The sequence below is a fragment of the Pseudopodoces humilis genome, chromosome 16 (assembly GCF_049639895.1).
Source record: "Pseudopodoces humilis isolate 2021_Gansu_Grassland_sample_001 chromosome 16, ASM4963989v1, whole genome shotgun sequence".
NCBI classification, from domain to species: domain Eukaryota; kingdom Metazoa; phylum Chordata; class Aves; order Passeriformes; family Paridae; genus Pseudopodoces; species Pseudopodoces humilis.
The window spans coordinates 16,705,389-16,723,576 of NC_142215.1; the positions used below are offsets into that span (position 1 = coordinate 16,705,389).

Sequence of the window (18,188 nt, forward strand, 5' to 3'; positions counted from 1 at the left end):
TGCAGCACGGACACTGAGGAATGAATAGCAGAACACCTGAGCAGCCAGGACCTCAGGCCAGGAGAAGGCAGAGCACAGGGCTACACAGCACAGTCTGGCAGAGTAAACATTTTAAGATGCTTCAAATGTCACACCCTGTCTCAACACCGTAAGACTATCATTTCCTGAGACAAAATATAGAAGTATGAAACCTGAGTAAACCAACCACAGTTCACAAATGCGTACAAGCAACGGAGTCTTGAATTTGCTTTATTTTTCTCTGCAGAAGGAACCCTGCACAGGCAATTCAAATTAAAACAAAATAAATATGTGAATATTCATGTAAAACTGTCCTGGCTAATGAACAATTATACACAATGTACAACTCTTCATGTTCACTGGGAGGGCTTACAAATTACTATTCCCAACAAAAATGCACCAAAATGTCTCCATGCAAACTTATCAAAGTGACCAAAAAAGGAGAAAAAACTTACCGATCATATTTTTTTGTTTTGTTTTTCCTTTTTTCTTTTTTACAATCACAAAAAATAAAAACATCTAATTTTTTGTTACATTTAGAGTAACTAAAATGTGGCCACCATCTATTAAGATCTGGTTTTATGCTCCTAAAACATCTATGGTTACTGTAAAATTATGTCAACGATGAATTGGACTTAGGGCACTATATGTAGTAAAAGGAAGATGATTTTGTTCACAGAATGTTAATAATCTGTGTCTGAGCCCTCTGCATTGTCCACATTCCGGGAGAGCATGTAATTGTCCATGTCTATAGACCTGCAATTATTGATTGCATAGCGCAAACGCTCTGCCATGATTAGTTGACTGGAGTAAGGTGGGAGCCTCAGTTGAAAGAAACAAGTCTGTGAGGTAGGCAAGCTGTCGTAAGGCTGTGGAAATGGACAAAAGGTTGGACACTGGTAAGTTGTGAATGAAGTTTAAAATGCAAAATAACCACATTTCATTGCTCCTTGCCTCTATTGTTTTCACATTCTATCTCAAATTCCTTTTAAGAAGCAGTCTGACCTCCCTTGTTCACAGCATTTGCTCCATCCTTAAGTATGTCCAAAACCACTGTAGCACCTATTTGCACCTACTCTGCAAGTAACTCAACCCACTGCTGAATTCAGCCTTTTGAAAGTTGATCACACTGCTGTTTAGATACCAAACAACGTTCAAATTACATACCACAGTGTGCCTTAGCATGAGGGAATCTGAGAGACACTTAACCAAAGATAACAAAAGAAACATGTTAGCTGAGATTTTGTCAAGTTTTTGGTTTGTGTTGTTCACAGAGAATGTGCTTTCAATGCACAAAACCCCAAAGTAATTCCAAATGAATGCACCCTGCTAATAAACCAATACACTGTAAACTCATTGCAGTGGTTTTAAAACATTAAGAGTTCACTAGTGGTCATATGCTGACACACAAAATTAGAACTTAGAAAGAAAATTGCTAAATATAAGGAGACAGGAACAGGTACAGTAGACAAAGGTTTCTTTCTTGTCTTGATCTCCAATCACCAACTGTACCTTAAATTAAGGTACACTTAAATTAACTGTACACTTAAATTAAGATGAAATTCATGCAGCCCCTGTCCTACAGAATTAAAATATCTGAGTTTATTAACTCAGAGCATATACCAACCCATACTTTTTCTGTAAATTTACCATTATGGAAATTGTCTCCTAGTGCCAAAGTACAGACTATACTAGAAAGGAAATAATAACAACAATAATAATAATACCATTGTCTTACCCTATCAACCTTCATTATTTGGAATCGCTGAGAGATATCGGCTGTGTTGGCTGGCAATCGAGATCTTCCTGACACAAATCTCATGAAAAGGACTCTCTCCTCATTTGAAAATTCTTCCAGGGTGTGCCAGAACCACTGCACCAGCTGATGCTGCTCATCAACTTCTCTGTATCGCACAACCTTCTTCAGAACCTCAACTGATATTTCTGGCATTCCACAGACCATCTGCTCCAACTGCTTGGCAGTCAGAAGGGACAGCAAAGGAACGGGAACAATCCAAGACATTCCTTCCCTGACAGCAGCCACCTATTGGCCAAAAAAAGGAGAGACTTTTGAAGTGCAACTGTCCGATCTCTGCCCCTTCCTGGACCATCCAAACACAAAAGTAACTTCTCAGCTGAGAAATGGCATCAAGAGACAGAATTAACAATGTCTGCCAAATACAGCCTCCCACACATGCAGCCCCTGCAGGGGCTGTATTGTTTCTCAAAATCCTGGAGAATATTGCAGATATTTTAAATTTTAATTGTGCATTAAAGAACATGTTCTGATCCAAAACCGAACTATTTAAAAAAATTACAAGTTGGCAGCACAAATAATGACATCTAAATCAAGCAACTGTGTTAATACAAAGAAGACATTGTTCCAGTCAGATGTATGGTGAGAATGCTGTACTTGTTCTGCAAGACTTGGGATTTGGTACCTTTTTCTAATGGTACCTCTCTTTGGTACCTGCTTTCTAATGCAGGTAATATCACACAGGCATCTTTAACTTATAATTAGAATACTGCTTCCACGAAGGTCCCTTATACAAATGATAAAATATACAGAACTATGCAAATAGGTAATGAAAACTCCCCAAAACATACTGTGAAATATTTGCAGGATTTGTGTTATAATAAAAGAGAAACAGTTTCAAGCTAAACAAATGTTTGTCAATAATATTTACTTTAGTCAATCTCTGTGTCGTTCACATGGGCAGGTTTTTTCCCAAGTGGGGCTGCTCAAATGGAAGACTAGCTCTGATTTCTAATGTGCTTTTGCCAACTGAGCAATTACTGAGAAAAAACAAGACTACATTTTAAAAAAGGTCCAAAACAGTTTGTGAGGAAGAAAAAACACACAGACCCAGAAAGATGCAGAAAGCCAAGCTTTTCTTACCACTGAATAAACTGTAATGGGAATAGGCACTAATCACCCCCTGTCACAACAACTGGTCATACAACAGACACGTGAGAGAAAATAACACAACTGTTCATAATGGTTCTTACCTGCCGGTCCATTTCATGGAGTCTGTACTCAATTGCCCTCTCCACATACTCTTTCCTGTTTGAAAAGGTAAGTGGGATACTGTTCCCTCCAGGGATTATGGGAACCATTTTACCATCAGCACTTTGGCCAACAAAAGAATCTAAAGGAATCATCTGTTATGCAAAACAGGAGAAGCGTAAGTCACTCCAGTGATCCAAGTATAGCATTTTACTACAAGTTACCTAGAACTACATATAGTAAGATCAAAAACTATTCTAAATGCACACAAAGTGCTTGTTATCCCAAGAATGGAGATTGAAATTATAGAAATACTAATGTGAATGTCAATCTAATAAAGTAACTGCTTTCAGAATAAATCTGAAAGTGCTGACTTTCTTATCTTACCTCATGGAAATTTTCTTCGGTAATCCCACTGTCTTCAATGTGAAGAATGCTGTTGAGGGTCTGCACATAGAGCAGATCTACCTCCTCCAAATCCTCCAAGATGAGTGGGATACAACAAAGTTGCTTCCAGACCATTGGAGCCAAATGAAGATCTAATGGCTTTTTTGTACGAATAGCTACACCCATGAGAATGCCCAAGAACTTAAACTGCATCAGATGTTCATCTAAACATGCTGAAGGGTTAAAGAGAAACCTGAAAGGACAAAGAAGCAGTGAAGAGTATTATTTCTGTGCTACTTCATTAGAAGTAAAAGGGAAAATACTTCACAGCACAGTAACTGCCAGAACATTTAGAAGCAAGGGCTGCCCAAATAAGATTATTGTTATCTTTAGCTGTTAAAACATTGGAGGCTGAGGGAGGCAGAACTCCTGAGCACAAAGCCTGGCATCTTGATGTTACTCTGAATTCAGCAATCCAGCAAGCCCATGTTAAAGCCATGCCCTGGCTCCACAAAGAAGTGGCAACACACCCTGAAGGAAAAAATATACTAGAGACAATCATGGAAGCCTCATCATTTGGTACAACACAGTCAACAGAAGATCAGGATTTTCACCCACTACCATATGCAATAAAAGAAAGAACTGGACAACTTACCTATCCCTATTGTAGCCTACTTCAGCTGTAGCATTTGGGGAAGGAATAACCAGGTCTACTATTCCAGTTTCCAGTTCCTTAAAAATCAAAAACAAAACAACAAAAAAGCCTTCTTAGAAAGACAGAAAGCAAACCTATGACAGAACTATTAAGACATTATAGCATTACAAGACAGAAAATTTCAATAGAGTGATGATTACTCCTTACAAATTAATATGAAACACTGAGAGAAAGTAAACATGGCAGGATGATTTTAACTAGTAAAGACATGTTTATTTCAAGACCTGTCTTTATGTCAGGCTACAGGGTTATTTTTCCAGCCACTGCACTTTGATACATTCCTGTTACATGTTTCCAAAATATTCACAGATGTACCTGACACATTTCTGTAATGGTGTCATCAAACACTCCACCTGCATCATCAGCTCCTTCTCCAACCAGTTTCACTTTCCAGGCACGGGAGGGTAGGCGAAGGTCTGATGCATTCAGCTTTACCACTTGCCTTGCTATCTGGACAAAAATGGGCTTGCACTTCCGACCCCTTTGGGGGAAAGAGACACAGCCACAAATATAACTCACAATCACGTAAAGGCTCTGAGTCGTTTGATCAACAAAGCTGTCCAGAGAGAGCTCAGAATGCCAAAACAGAAGGCAATGTATGAATCTCAGTATGCACACGAGGTGTAGCCCAAGGCCTGTGAGAGCAGCACTGACCTGGTGGAGATCCTTTTCACAGTGATCTGGGGCCCGTAGTTCTTGCCCTGCACCATGGTTTTGCCTATGGAGCGCACCATGGGCAGGGTGTACACCCGCGGTGCCAGCAAGGGCCTCAGCTGTCCCTGCACTATCCCCCACGTGCCAGCATTGTAATGAGATGTACTGTTCTGCAATAAAGCAAGAATGAGAATAAATGTATCAATAAAGGACATGATTCCATTCTTTACAGAATAAAACCCTGACTGGCACTTCAGTGTTTCAGAAAACAGGTCAGCACTTTCTGGTCTTAGTTTTGAGCTAGTAAGCTTTTGGAAACCAGAACATTGACTTTTGTCTGTGCTAGCATAAGTGAAAATGTAAAGCAATACCTTCATAAAGTTCACTTTATTCCAGAATTATTTATTTTTATTTTTTTTACCAAAAAATTAGAGGTTATTACTAAGGTCCATCTAGATCTGGTCAGAAACTCTCTACCAGAACAACACAGCCAAGCAGGTTTTTTCAAATGGAATTTTACCTGGTTATTGGGGCTGAGGTTAAGTAATCGCCATGAAGAGTACATGAGGTCAGAAAAATGGTACAGCAGTCTCAGCCTGGCTCTCACTGTATGAATGCTCACTTCTTTCAGTGCCCCATACTGAGGTGGAATGGCATCAGGTAAACCAAGCTGCAAAGGCACCGAAACACCTGCCACAGAAAGAGAAACCAAGCACTGTTTGAGGAAGGGGAGCTCTATTGCTTTGGCTGGGATGAAGCTGATTTTCCTCGCAGTAGCTTCCACAGTGCTCAGCTGCCTACTGGGGTTAAGCCACAACAGAAGCCAAACTGACAGTAAGATAATCTGGACATAGAACAAAGAAGGGTATGGATATAAAACAAAACCAATTTTGTCCTGAATATTTAGAAACTCTTGTCGCACTCGCACCCCAGGAAATATCAGGACTAAAGAAAAGAGCAGACAAAAGCTCAGTTGCTTACCTGGAGCTCGAGGGGGGACGGGCGGAGCTGTCCAGGCTGCGCTGTGGCAGCGGCCAGCCGAGATCTGCCGCACGTTCTTCCCCTGCAGCACCGTCACCAGTGTGGGCTCCCTCACGTGGTTGGTGTGGCCCAGCCCCAGCTGCCAAAAGGCAACAATCAACAACTCATGACATTTCAACAACTCTCCAAGGAAGAATTTAGAGGAGATGGTAAAAATTGTGATAAAAAAAATCTGCCATATATGTATTTTATATATATATTTTTACTTTCTGTTTTTGACAAAATACCGCACCTTCACCCAACGAGTGTAACAGACCCAGGTGTCAAAGAGACCTGAAAACAGCTGGAGACCTCTTGAAAAATCTTTCCCGGACTGAGGATCTGATCCATGCTGCTAAGTCCTGTATTGCAGTCTCATACATAGACAACAAAGCTCCTACATCTCTCCTCTGTGCTATTTAAACAGCATTTTTGTTCTACAATGTAAATCCTGGTTTACGACAACAGTGTACAACAACAGTTTACAAGTTTGTGTAAAGAGAACATTTACTGAAGCTGTTGTTACTTTTCACTGAGTTTCAGATCATATCCTAATTTCATATTCCGTGAGTTAAAAGTTTCATATCACAAAAGTGTATTTTTTTCCCCTCTTCATATCAAACCAGTATTTTGAACCACAAGGAAAATAATATAAACAGCTTTCATTATTAATTTCTCTACATTTTCACACTACTTTTTCTCTTCCAAAAATACAAAGTACCATATTAAAAAAAACCAAATAAAAATAATTTTTAAAAACCACCTCAAAGAAGTTCCTCAAAAATTAGTCCAAAAACTTTGCTCAACCAGCCTTCTCAAAAACTCAATCCTAGAACACCACAGGATGAAGTTTGCCCAAACTTCCTGAAACACCAGTAGCTAATACATCAAGAGACTCTTCCTTGAATTTGTAACCTGCAGTTGAAAAATTTGAGTTATCTATGTGGTGAAGGAGGAGAATTTCTCATTTACTAGATTTTTTTCTGACTTCAAAAAAAATCACTCCTTTAAAAAGGTTCATTTATATATTCATTATAAAAAGCATCTAAAGAGCTCAAAAATCAAAAATTGACACCAAACATAAATTTTATTATGTTAAGAAGACTGATGACAGCTTAAGAATTAGGAGAAAATCTGCAATTTTTTAAAAAAGCATGGATTAGAGTACTTTGGGTTGGATCTTTTGAGTACTTTCCCAAACTGATACCACGGAAGAGCGCAGAGAGTAAACAAGAAAATAATGTGAATCACCTAAAACATGATGATGCTGAGGGGTGAAGGAGGGAAGGAAAATCAAAGCTTTCTTTTCCACCCAAGGGAAGCCACGGCCAGCAGAGCTGTGAAGGGCAGGGAGAGGCTCCCAGAGGTCAGGAGCAGAGAACAGGGCATACCTGGCCTTCGGAGTTGCTGCCCCAGGCGTAGACATCCCCGGTGGAGGACAGGGCCAGCGTGTGCTCGGCACCCACCGCGATGTCCTCGATGAAGACCCCGGCCAGCAGCGGCACCTGCTGCGGGCGGTTGTGGTTGCGGGCACGGCCCTCGGGCAGCCCGATCAGGCGATCTGCAAGGGCAAGCAGCACTCAGGGGTTTATTACAGGGGGTTTATTACAGCTGTTCTGTACAGTCCTGGGGCTGGGACACAAGGGGAACCCTTTAGGTACAAAAGGTGTAGGAATTCCCTGCAAACTGCCTCCAGTGCTCATTTACACTGCTAAAGCTGTTCTGTGGCCATGGTCAGTCTGAAACAAGACCAAATTCTGCTAAACCAAGGCCTCTAGATCTAAATGCATGGGTTTATAACAAACATGAGTTAACTGACTTCAGAACTTTCTGCACGTTTCATTCAGTGCACATGGAAATCCTCCTGCCCAGACTGTTAAATGTATGTAAGCATGTGCACTTAACTGGACAATGTAAACACTGAAGCAACCTAACGTTTTTAGGTGTATAAAATTCAGTGAAGTTTTAGGAAAATCCTTTTCAGAAAGCATATTAGTAAAATTAAAGCCTTTGCTGAGATTAAACTAGATCTACAAATCTGGATTTCAGGTGTATGTTAAAATTGCATTGTTCAAATTTCAAAATTTAGATTAGGGCAGCATGTTTCTAAAAATTAGCATTAGGCAGTCTTAGAAGTATATCTTAACAGTCTTCCTTTTCACCTGCAATATACAAGCCTAAACATGGAAATGTCCAAAGAGCAGTTTGTCTTACCTTGGCCGAAAGTGTACACGTGACCATCTTTTGTCAGTGCAACAGAGAACTGAGTTCCACAGGCAACTTTTTTTATTCCAATTCCACAAAGAATATCCACTTTCTGTTGGGTAAAGTGAAAGAAAAACCAGCTATAGTATTACAAGGATATAAACAGAAAGCAAACACAAATTTAATCGGTAACTCCTGCTTCCAAAAAATATTTTTTTTTTTATTCCCACTGAGCAGCACACACATTGTGCAATTATTTTAATTAACACTTGGAAATTAATACAGGAAACAGAAACACTTTTTTTTTTTTTTCAATGGAATGAACACCTTATTCTATTAGGAGGATTCAAAATACCTTTTTTTCTGGGAGTGAGGGGGAGTGGCATGGGAAGAAGTAGATGGGTGGGTAAACAACCTTCTCCCCAGTTTCCAAAAGAAGAAATCTCTTTTCTCTAAGATAAGCCTCAGATTTTCACTATTTGTACTGCTATTGGGACACAGCCACTATGACGCACACAAAATTCTTGAGAGTAGCAGGCTCAGCATAATGTGTCATCAGAATTATTTGTGCCAGATTGTGTAACAACAGCATGGAATTAATAACATTAATAACATCTGGAAATCACACTCTCAACACTGTGCAACACCTTTAACAGCACTGAAAGTTTATACAAAGAATCATTTCAACATCCTAACCTGTGGTGAGGACTTTGCAGTGGAATTTCCCAAACCAAGTTTACCATAATCTCCATCTCCAAAAGCCCAAACCATTGAGCCATCTGTTGACACAGCCACGGTGTGATTGAGGCCACAGGCCACCTGAGTGAGAGAAATTATGTTATTACCACTTCTTTTGCTGACTTATTAACTTAAACATACCAACTACCTCTAAGAAGAAAAATTGTGTTTTAAAAATTAACTACCCCTGTAAAACCACTAGAACTTCCATTGCTTATTAGTGTCTTAAAGACACTTGAGACTGAAAAAATACAGCAGTATTTTTTCAACACTTGCTTTCTCTCAGCTCATAGAACCAAAGGATAGTATTACAGCACACATGTTCCCTGCTTAAAAATCCAGAAAATCTCAGGAACGCATGCTTAAAAATGCCCAAATCTTGAAATGTTAAAATGTTAAAAACATGGACAGTTTTGCACAAAGAGGACCAAAAGAGTCAGGAAAGTAATTAATTAAAAACTCATGCATAGTCAAATTCTGCCATCAAAATCAAAATAAAAGCCAAGGTTAAAAACCACAAATGAACACATAAATATGTTAAAAACATAAGCTTTAAACTAAGATACATTGCTAATTTTAGATAAACCATGCCTGGCCAATCTGGTAACCTTCCAGCGCCGTCACTCTTTCTGGAAGTTTCTTATTGGAAGTATTTCCAAGCCCCAGTCGACCATAATCACCATTTCCAAATGTAAAAAGTTTGCCATCTGCTGTCACCACAGCTGAGTGTTTGAAGCCACATGACATCTGGAAGTAAAATAAGCATTATTTTTACACCCATTTTAGATCTGGGTGGAAGCTTATTACATGTACATATGCAATACCTTTCTTGTCCCTAAACTATATTCCTTTATAAAGAGCTAAAATACAGACATTTTAGTATTAACAATTTCTCCAGTAACTCACCTCTTAACTCTTTCCAATAGCAATGTTATGGAAGGGGACTAGAGGATATTTGCATGAAGAATTTGCTGTGTGATTATCTAATTTTTTTATTAAAAAACCTGCAGTCAAAAGCAAATATGGTTTTGTGCATTCTTAGTACTTAGGAGGGGGTCTTGGTGACCAGTTTTGTAGGTGAAAGTCACCTGACAAGGACAAAGGGAAAGTTATAAATCATGTCAGCATTTTGATCATCTTTAAACCACCCCTTTCTTCCATGCTTTCTATTTTAAGTCCTCTCCAACTGTCAATTAATATCTCTGTGGTATTGACATCCTTTAACTGGAAATGACCACCTTGGTTCATAAAATCCAGAGAAGTAAAAAGTTGCCTGTTTTCACGTAGCTCTACAGCACTGGTTTCCCCAGGCCTGCAGCCAGAAGGAGACAGAAATATTTTGAAACCTGCACAACTTCTTCTCCCTGTAGAGCCTCGATCTGCCTGGGCCTGCGCTGCCTGTCGCTGTTCCCGTGGCCCAGCTTGCCATAGTCCCCATCTCCCCAGCTGAAGACTTCCCCGCTTTCTGTTAAAGCCATGGAATGTCCATCAGACCCACAGGAGGTCACCAGCTGTGTCACAACAAAGCCTGGCAAAGACAAGTGAGAAAAAAAAACTTAGCATCGCTCATAACAGACTCTTACATACATTTATCCATGGGTGCCTTGTGGCAGCCAATTAGGTCTGGGGAAAGGAACAAACTGCAGGCTTTTTTTTATAGCAATTAATTTACTTTTATTTTGAACAAAACCTTTGTTTTCTTATTCAGAACTTGGACATCTGTCCTGCCATTAGTTTTGAAATTAAATGTTCCTAATTTGAGTAGGCAGTTTTCCCTGAAGCCTTCTTAAAATTAAGGAATTTTAACATACTGCTATTTAAATCTTAAGGAAATATGCAGATCTTCTTTATTTGTTCCATTTTTTAATTAAAAACTACAATATTCTAATATGTAAATCTGCAGAAAAGAATCAGCATAAACAATTATACTAACTACCAAAATGCTTATTTGTGCTCCTATCACTGGATTCCTCTTAAACCCAACAGTTTTACCTTGCAGTGCTGAAATGACAGTTAAGACATGAAGATCATCAGAATTTCCTTGTCCCAGTCGCCCATAGCTCCCTTCACCACAAGCCAAAACTGTGCCATTGGCTTGGATGACAAAAGTACAATTCTGACCACAAACCACCTAGGCCAGAAAGACATGAAGGAATGTTAATAAATTACATAAATTATATAAATTATATAGCATTTATTTAGCATATATAAATTATATGCTAAATGCAGCAATACTTGTAATACTGTAATACTTGCATTACAGTATTTCCCTTTAATTTGCTTTCTTTGCAATTATATCAAGACAATAGTCTATCAAGTCAGTGTTATTTCAGGAAGCAAAACCGCCACATGTATTATGTGAAAGTTGTGCAGGTATTTTCAAATCATGCTCATATAAAATAATTCTGTGTTGTCAGATTTCAGTGGCTTCTGGGTTTGACTTTGGCAAATAATTTAAGATCTCCTTTCTAGTGAAACCCATGTTTTGAGATACTTAGAGTTAATTCAAACAGCAAGTTGAAAAGTCATTTAGAGAGGGATTTTGACAAACTGTACAAACAATAGATGGCAAATGAAGAAATCATGACTGGTTCTAAGCAATCACCTGCTGGGCTTGGGAGAATGAAGGTGCTGCCACTGGGATCATGACATTTCTGCCAGCCTCTGCCAGCTGCCCATGTCGTCCTGCTCCCCACAGGTACACGTCACATTTGCCTCCCAAATGCCAATCCTAGGCAAGAGCATGAAACGAGGCTTTAGAACAAGAGCACTTTCAACAGCCTGCCACATTTCAAAAGAATAAAAACCCCTCCAAAACACCCCAAACTCTCTGAACCATCAATTTCACTGACCTCTGGCCTTGATGTTGCCCAAGACATGATCTGTTCATCCATGCCATTGATCCACTTACTGTTATCCTACACAGCAAAAACCACATTTAGCTCAAGAGATGCTCATTATTTTTCTGTTATACAATACATATTTTCCTAAGAACACTGTTTAAATTATTCTAAACGATTCAGCAATAAGAGCAAATGTGTGCAGACTAGCAATGACACTGTTACCCACGACTTGCAATCCAAATCAATGAAAGAAAAACTAAATTCATTATGAAGTTATCTTTTCCTACTTACTGATGCATAGGGCTTTTTGAAGTTCCAATTGCAAACACTGGATTGAAATGTAATAAGCTTGCTCATAAAAAATTCTTATTCAAAAATTTCTGTTTTGGTTTATATAACAAGTCATGAAGAAAATTGACACTAAGAAAATAATTTGGTGTCGGAATGTGAAAAAATGTTACTCTTAAAATAGTACTACAAAGTTGTACATTTTTTCCTATCACATATGAAAATTACTGTCATAGTTTTGGGTTGTTTGTATTTTAATATGCAACTGACTTGCACTCATTACACACGCACACACAGAGAGCAATCTTAACAGTATATTCTAACCAGTTAATTAAAAAATAAACTTACACTTCTTGCTGGTGCTTACATTACTAAATATAAATGTTTACAGTTCAGAGATGTTCACTGCATCACACCATGTGCTCAGTATCAGAACACTTAGCTGTTGAGACAATAAATCAACTTTTACCATCAGGAGAGTGAGCTCATCCTCTGGAACAGGCTCCAGGTCTGGGACGGTGAAGGACTCTGGGAACTGAGCTCCCTTGGCCAGGGCTTCAGCAGCTTTTATGGTAGTGGAGAAGCACTCGAGCCAGGCCCATTCCGTGGGGTTCCAGGCAGAGGGGTCAGGGAGGCAGCTCTGGTGGTGAGGGGGCACAGGGGGGCTGCAGAGCAGCTGGTCCAGGTGCAGCCCCACGGCCAGTGATGCCAAGCACTGCATGTAGGGGCTGTGAACCAGCTGGTCCCCACACACCACATGGGGCTGCAGGGCAGCAGGGAGAGAAAGGGAACACCCAGTTAGAAATACGCATCAATCACTTCAAAATACAAGTCCTTAAAAGCTAATCCTGTAGAACAATACCTTCCTCTATGCTTAACTGAAGTTTTTCTAATATTTTAAATATTTTCAAATTAGGAGACTACTAGCTCTGAGAATAGTGAAAGATATTTCAAGTAGAATGTAGGAAAGTTTTCTGTGTTCTCTGGTGAAAGACTGAAACCAGCTGAGATCCGAAGAGTAAACTCCTATCAACCAAGAATGCTAAGCATTTGCATTACTCCTACCTTTTCATAGGCGTACTGCTCCTGCAGCATGACAGGCAGGCGCTCCAGGAACGCACGCATGCATGGAGCCATGTTCAAGCCCAGAACTCCCTGCTGTTTCAGCGCAGTCCTGCACGTTGCCAGCACGTGATTGGAAGAGATCCACTCTGAGGTGCAGTTCACCACCAACACATCCTGTTCAACAGCAGTTACGTGACGCGTTAGAAATTAAAACTTCACCAAGAAGGATCGTTCAGCTCCACTGATTTATCACCAACCATCTTGGTTTCCACAGGAGCCAGAAAACACACAGATTCAAACATTTCTGTCTCACCTTTGATCTGTTAGAGCAGGCAGCTACTCCAACCTCAGGGATCCACACTGCAGTCTGGATAGCTCCAGACCCTATCACAACACTCTGCAAAACTGAACCATCCTAGGGAAAGAAGGAGTTGGAGTCAGGTGCAGAAACAGCTACAGTTCTGTTACAGCACATACAATATTCCTAAGGGCTGATACTCTCAGAAGCTTTCAATAACTATTTAAAAACAATCTGCTTAACCTAAAAGCAGAAACCTCTCATTTTTATAATATTAAGGAGATAATATAACTAAGGATTTACAAGTGTTTAATAATCCACATTATCTGGCTCTTTAAAGAGTCCTCAGCATAAGAGAATATTGTTCTTAACTATAAAGAAAGTGGCTGGTTCTGCAAAGCTTAACTAACATGACCAAACCTACAGAGTCAATCAATACTGAACCATAAAGTACTTCAGTGTTAAGTACAATTTCAATTTATATTTTTTTATTCATGATATTATAACATTATTTTACATCACACTTGCTCTAATGTATCTAACACATGGTGGGGTGGAAGCTAGTCTGATACCTTGACCATTTCAGATACTAAGAATGAGAATCAAGCCACACAAAAGATCATCTTACCCGTAAAGACCAGATATTCATGAGGCCACCAAGGCCCCCAGACACCAGTACCAGCCCATCAGGACTGAAAGCAACAGTGCGGACAGGAGTGATATGTCCTCTCAGCTGGAACACACATTTCACTTCCACTGCCTTCCTGTATCCATCCTGCAAGCAATTGCACACTTAGGGAACACTGCACTACTTCAGGAAATGGAGCAGCATGACAGTGTCTGTATTCTGCAATAAATACTGATCACCCACACAAATGGTGAAGTTCTACTAAATTTAAAATCCCCCAGGACCATGACAATATTTTATAGATATCTTGATCACATTATCAGCTTTCCTCCCCTTACAGAATGCCATCAACATCAAAGACTAGATTGCAATTTATGTAGGTAAAAATAATCTTCACTCTTTGTCTACAAAACACTTTGAACCCCCACTAAATTTTAGGATAAACGGATCAACTTTTAAAGAAAAGAAAACAGATCAAAATACAATCGTTAGCCTTAATCTTAAATAATTTTTTCAATTTCCTCTTCTGAAAATGGCCACACACAAATGCAATGTAAATATTTTTAGCAACTTTCTTCTCTCAGGAAACAATGAGATTCAAGTAAGTTGCTCACATTCTTCTCCTCTCTCAACTTCACAATGAGCAAAGGGAATTTCTTACACACAAAGTTTCCTCCTTTTACCTTGGCACTTGTTTCTTGCTCCCACCATCCTTCTGAGCAAGCTGAGCTGGACTGTAATGTGATTACTATGTCCTGGGGAACAGTCCAGACACACACCAAACCATTCTGGCACCCCCTAAAGCATGTCAGGTGACATCAGAAAAACAAAATAAAGACATTAACTAACAAAATATCAATGGTCTGATATTAACTTATATACCAGTAGTCTTCACCACTTTGCTATAAAACTGCATTGCATCAATTTATCTAAAGTAGAAAAGCCTGTTCCCAATGGGTAAATGCATTTTTTCCCTATTCCTCACACCCTGTAGCTTTTCCATTTCTACTGACAACATATTCCCAGAAAAAATACTTGGTTGAATTAAAAAAATTCCAAGCAGGACCAGCACCCACAGGTCATGGACAAAACAGCTGGTAACACAACCAGGGTTACTCTTTTTATTTGAATTCTGGAACCTCATGAATCTCATGGCAACTGACTTAATGAAGGAATATTATTTTTAAAAAAACAAACCCTTTTCTTTGCTATAACACAAGAGACTGACAGAAAAGACCTGCAGAATCAACAACAAAACAGTGACTTACGTAGCTAACAGAAGGTGAGCCTTGGGTCCTTTCCCTGGCAGAGCACACCAGGCAATGCCATTCACCAGGGCTGGGTGGGACAGGGAATGCAGGCGCCTCCAGCAGCCTCCCAGACACCCCCAGAGCTTCACTGTTTCCTCTTTGGCACAGGTCAGGAGAATCTTACCAGCTGGATCCCACTTCATACTGACAACCATATCCTGTTGGTTTTAAAAAAATGAGAAGTTGGCATGAAGTAACAGAGTAGTGAGGAGGAAATTTAACTCTCAGAGTAAACTTTTAATTACTGATGTATTTAGTAATTTTAATTTAGTAATTTTAATTTTAAATTAAAAAAATAAAATTTAATCATTTAATTACTAATAACAAAAAATATTCTCATATAAATCACAGATAGCAAGTTGCAATTATAAAGTCATTGTGATACACTCCAGAAGTATCCAATTAAAAAGACTTTAAGAAGTTTGCTAAAAGAAACTAAATGGGAAACACAGAAAAAGATGTTTTCTTTTCACTGCAAACCCTTCTTGATTATTTTTCCCCAGATGTAGCTTTGAGTCTGAGGTAAGAAAGGAAGACAGACCACAGTGAGAAGTACAGATTTATTGCCACACTGTGCTCCCTTCTGAGATTGCCCTGCTTCACACAACCAGAGCAGCTCTTAGAAGCATTCAAGACGCTTTTACTACACCTACATTGGAGGAATTCTGCTCTTAGCCTAACAAATAATTCATGGACTATTAATGACTCATTAGTACAAACTGGCCAAGCAAATGTTCTAAACCTTTGCAACTGCATATTTAGAAAAACACCTTTTGCATTGCATAGGAAGTTAAACAAAAACATGTGACATGATCAAAATTAAAATTTATTATAAGCACCTTTACCAAGTCAAACAATTAGCCTTTTAAATCCAGTCAATGCACAGCTGTGTGCTTAATTCATTATTTTTCCTTTTTTTTCTTATATATTTGTTAGACTGTTCCTTTAGAGTACATTATGTTAATACATGTATCAGAAACAGGTATGAGTTTTTAAAATAATCTGCACTTGCCTTTATAAATAGCTTTCAAATAGAGAGAACGGCTTAAACAGCTTTTACCTACAAAAATTCTACATTAGTTTAAGAAAGACCAGCTCTACCTTATGTGCATCGATGAGAACAACTCCTCCTTTCTCAGCTGGTTCCTTTGTTCCTAGGAGCAATTTTCCATCTGAATAGCCAACAGCAAATGGTCTGTCTTCACTGAACCAGGCCAGGCATGTGACAGACACTGCATGAACAGACAACACAAACATTCATTGAACTAAATTCAACTTCACTCCTACCAACGAAGTTTTTGCAGTGCAGTTGTCTAAATTATGAAGTGCATAACAATGTCCACCACCACCAAGGTCACTTAACATATTCTTGTCTGAAAATTTTCTTGAATTCACACAGTAAAGATAAAACTGAGTGTCACTGTAATGATAGTTGCTGAGATTATTTTGCACTAGTTTACTCATTCTTCTTTTTATGAAAATAACTGAATTTATATTCCTGGCACAGTGAAAAGAACTATAACACGTCAAAGCAAAAGAGCAGACTGAATTTTATTTCTGTATCTGAGACAGGCTTCTAAAAACGTTCTGAAAATATCCGCTTTCCTTAGCAAGAAGATATTGCTTCACCTGAGGCTGCAAAAAAAAAATCTGTAGACTTCCTGAAGAAGTAATATGCAAAACCACACAATACTACCAAAGATGTGCTATTTGATGTCCTCTGGGACTGGAACTATAAAGGAAAAATGGCAATAATTGAGAAATTCAAATGATTCTGTGCATACTATCTGCAGACAGAGCAGACACTGCAGGGGATCTCTACTGATTGTCCACAATGGCAAGGAATGGCAGGATTTTACCAGGTTGCTACAAACTGTCTGCCTCTGCTGTGGGGGAATCAGGGTGCAGACAGAGATCCCACAGACTCTTCTGCTCCCATGAACTAGAAATCCCATGAACAATAACCAAAAATGATTATATACTTCCTTCATAAGAAGTGGGAGTGTGTTCACAATTTTAATTTCAAATATTGATGCAGTCTCTTACCATCCTTTCTGTAGCAGTGTTCCAGTTCCAGCCGGTGCATGGCTGAAATATCCACAACTTCAATAAGAGCCAGAGATCCATCCATGCGCCCAATTAACAACAATTCTGGAGCATCTCCAGTCCATGCTGCAGCTGGCCCTTCTTCTGGCCAGGCTAGAGCAGATACCCAGTGAGGCTGAAGATCTAACAAGCCTTTTCCTCCTAGGAGATCAAAAAGCCTGTTAAAACTACTTCATCTCCAAAGAAAAGAAAACAATAATACTTTCCATGGGAAAAAAAAAATCAGGAGATCTTATTGAGAGCTAGGACATACTACAAATTCACCCAAGTTACAAGAATATAAAGCAATGGTTCACTAATCTACACAGACACAAAATCTAGGTAACAAATCTCAATTATCATTTAAGTTAGGTAGTTTTGTTAAGGAAGGAAACAATTCTTCACTACCCAGTAAATATACACTTTTCTTGGGGACTGTCTGTTACCATGGGCACAGTAACCAGTGACTTTCCTAAGTGCAAGGCAACAGAATGAAGCTTCCAGTATTACAAATTACAGGGATTAAAAGTCTTCTTCTCAAAGATGTGTATCACACATCCACTCGGGGTTACTGTCTCTCTCAGACTAAACAGGTTCAAAAGACACTGTGGGAGATGGGAGGCATTTAAATGGGACAGTTAAACACTGGGGTAAACCAACATGCAGTGAGTGACTTGGCAGCTCCCCTGGAAATATGCTGGACCAGGAAATGACCACAGGCAGCTCAGGACATACCATTGACTTGCCAGATGTTCACCATCTTTTCTGTAGCTCCAGCCAGGTACTTGCCACTGATGCTCCAACAAACAAGAGATAAACTAAGGTCACTGGGTGACCCCAGAGCTTCTTCAGAGTCACCTTCTCTGTAATAGAATAAAAGAATGAAATTAAGAGGGCATTTCCTTTAAGCAGACAGGAAAACCTAGA

At 39.3% G+C, this 18,188-nt stretch overlaps 1 protein-coding gene across 12 annotated transcripts in view; it reads right to left on the reverse strand.

Moving 5' to 3' along the window:
* Window positions 1–222: 222 nt before the first annotated feature.
* Window positions 223–18,188, reverse strand: part of HERC1 (HECT and RLD domain containing E3 ubiquitin protein ligase family member 1) — a 97,537-nt gene continuing 79,571 nt past the window's right edge. For all 12 annotated transcript variants that reach the window (XM_014251108.2, XM_088063238.1, XM_088063236.1 and 9 more), the window contains exons 53-78: window positions 17,997–18,124; window positions 17,223–17,423; window positions 16,278–16,408; window positions 15,135–15,334; window positions 14,550–14,664; window positions 13,867–14,013; window positions 13,254–13,355; window positions 12,941–13,114; window positions 12,345–12,638; window positions 11,597–11,662; window positions 11,350–11,475; window positions 10,737–10,875; window positions 10,091–10,272; window positions 9,336–9,491; window positions 8,703–8,825; window positions 8,016–8,118; window positions 7,193–7,362; window positions 5,763–5,901; window positions 5,302–5,471; window positions 4,782–4,951; window positions 4,443–4,608; window positions 4,068–4,144; window positions 3,413–3,665; window positions 3,028–3,180; window positions 1,757–2,062; window positions 223–887 (exon numbers count right to left, since the gene is read on the reverse strand). In XM_014251108.2, coding sequence (XP_014106583.1) covers window positions 702–887; window positions 1,757–2,062; window positions 3,028–3,180; window positions 3,413–3,665; window positions 4,068–4,144; window positions 4,443–4,608; window positions 4,782–4,951; window positions 5,302–5,471; window positions 5,763–5,901; window positions 7,193–7,362; window positions 8,016–8,118; window positions 8,703–8,825; window positions 9,336–9,491; window positions 10,091–10,272; window positions 10,737–10,875; window positions 11,350–11,475; window positions 11,597–11,662; window positions 12,345–12,638; window positions 12,941–13,114; window positions 13,254–13,355; window positions 13,867–14,013; window positions 14,550–14,664; window positions 15,135–15,334; window positions 16,278–16,408; window positions 17,223–17,423; window positions 17,997–18,124 — 4,177 coding nt within the window. In that variant the 3' untranslated portion in view covers window positions 223–701. The remainder of the gene's footprint in view (window positions 888–1,756; window positions 2,063–3,027; window positions 3,181–3,412; window positions 3,666–4,067; window positions 4,145–4,442; window positions 4,609–4,781; window positions 4,952–5,301; window positions 5,472–5,762; window positions 5,902–7,192; window positions 7,363–8,015; window positions 8,119–8,702; window positions 8,826–9,335; window positions 9,492–10,090; window positions 10,273–10,736; window positions 10,876–11,349; window positions 11,476–11,596; window positions 11,663–12,344; window positions 12,639–12,940; window positions 13,115–13,253; window positions 13,356–13,866; window positions 14,014–14,549; window positions 14,665–15,134; window positions 15,335–16,277; window positions 16,409–17,222; window positions 17,424–17,996; window positions 18,125–18,188) is intronic.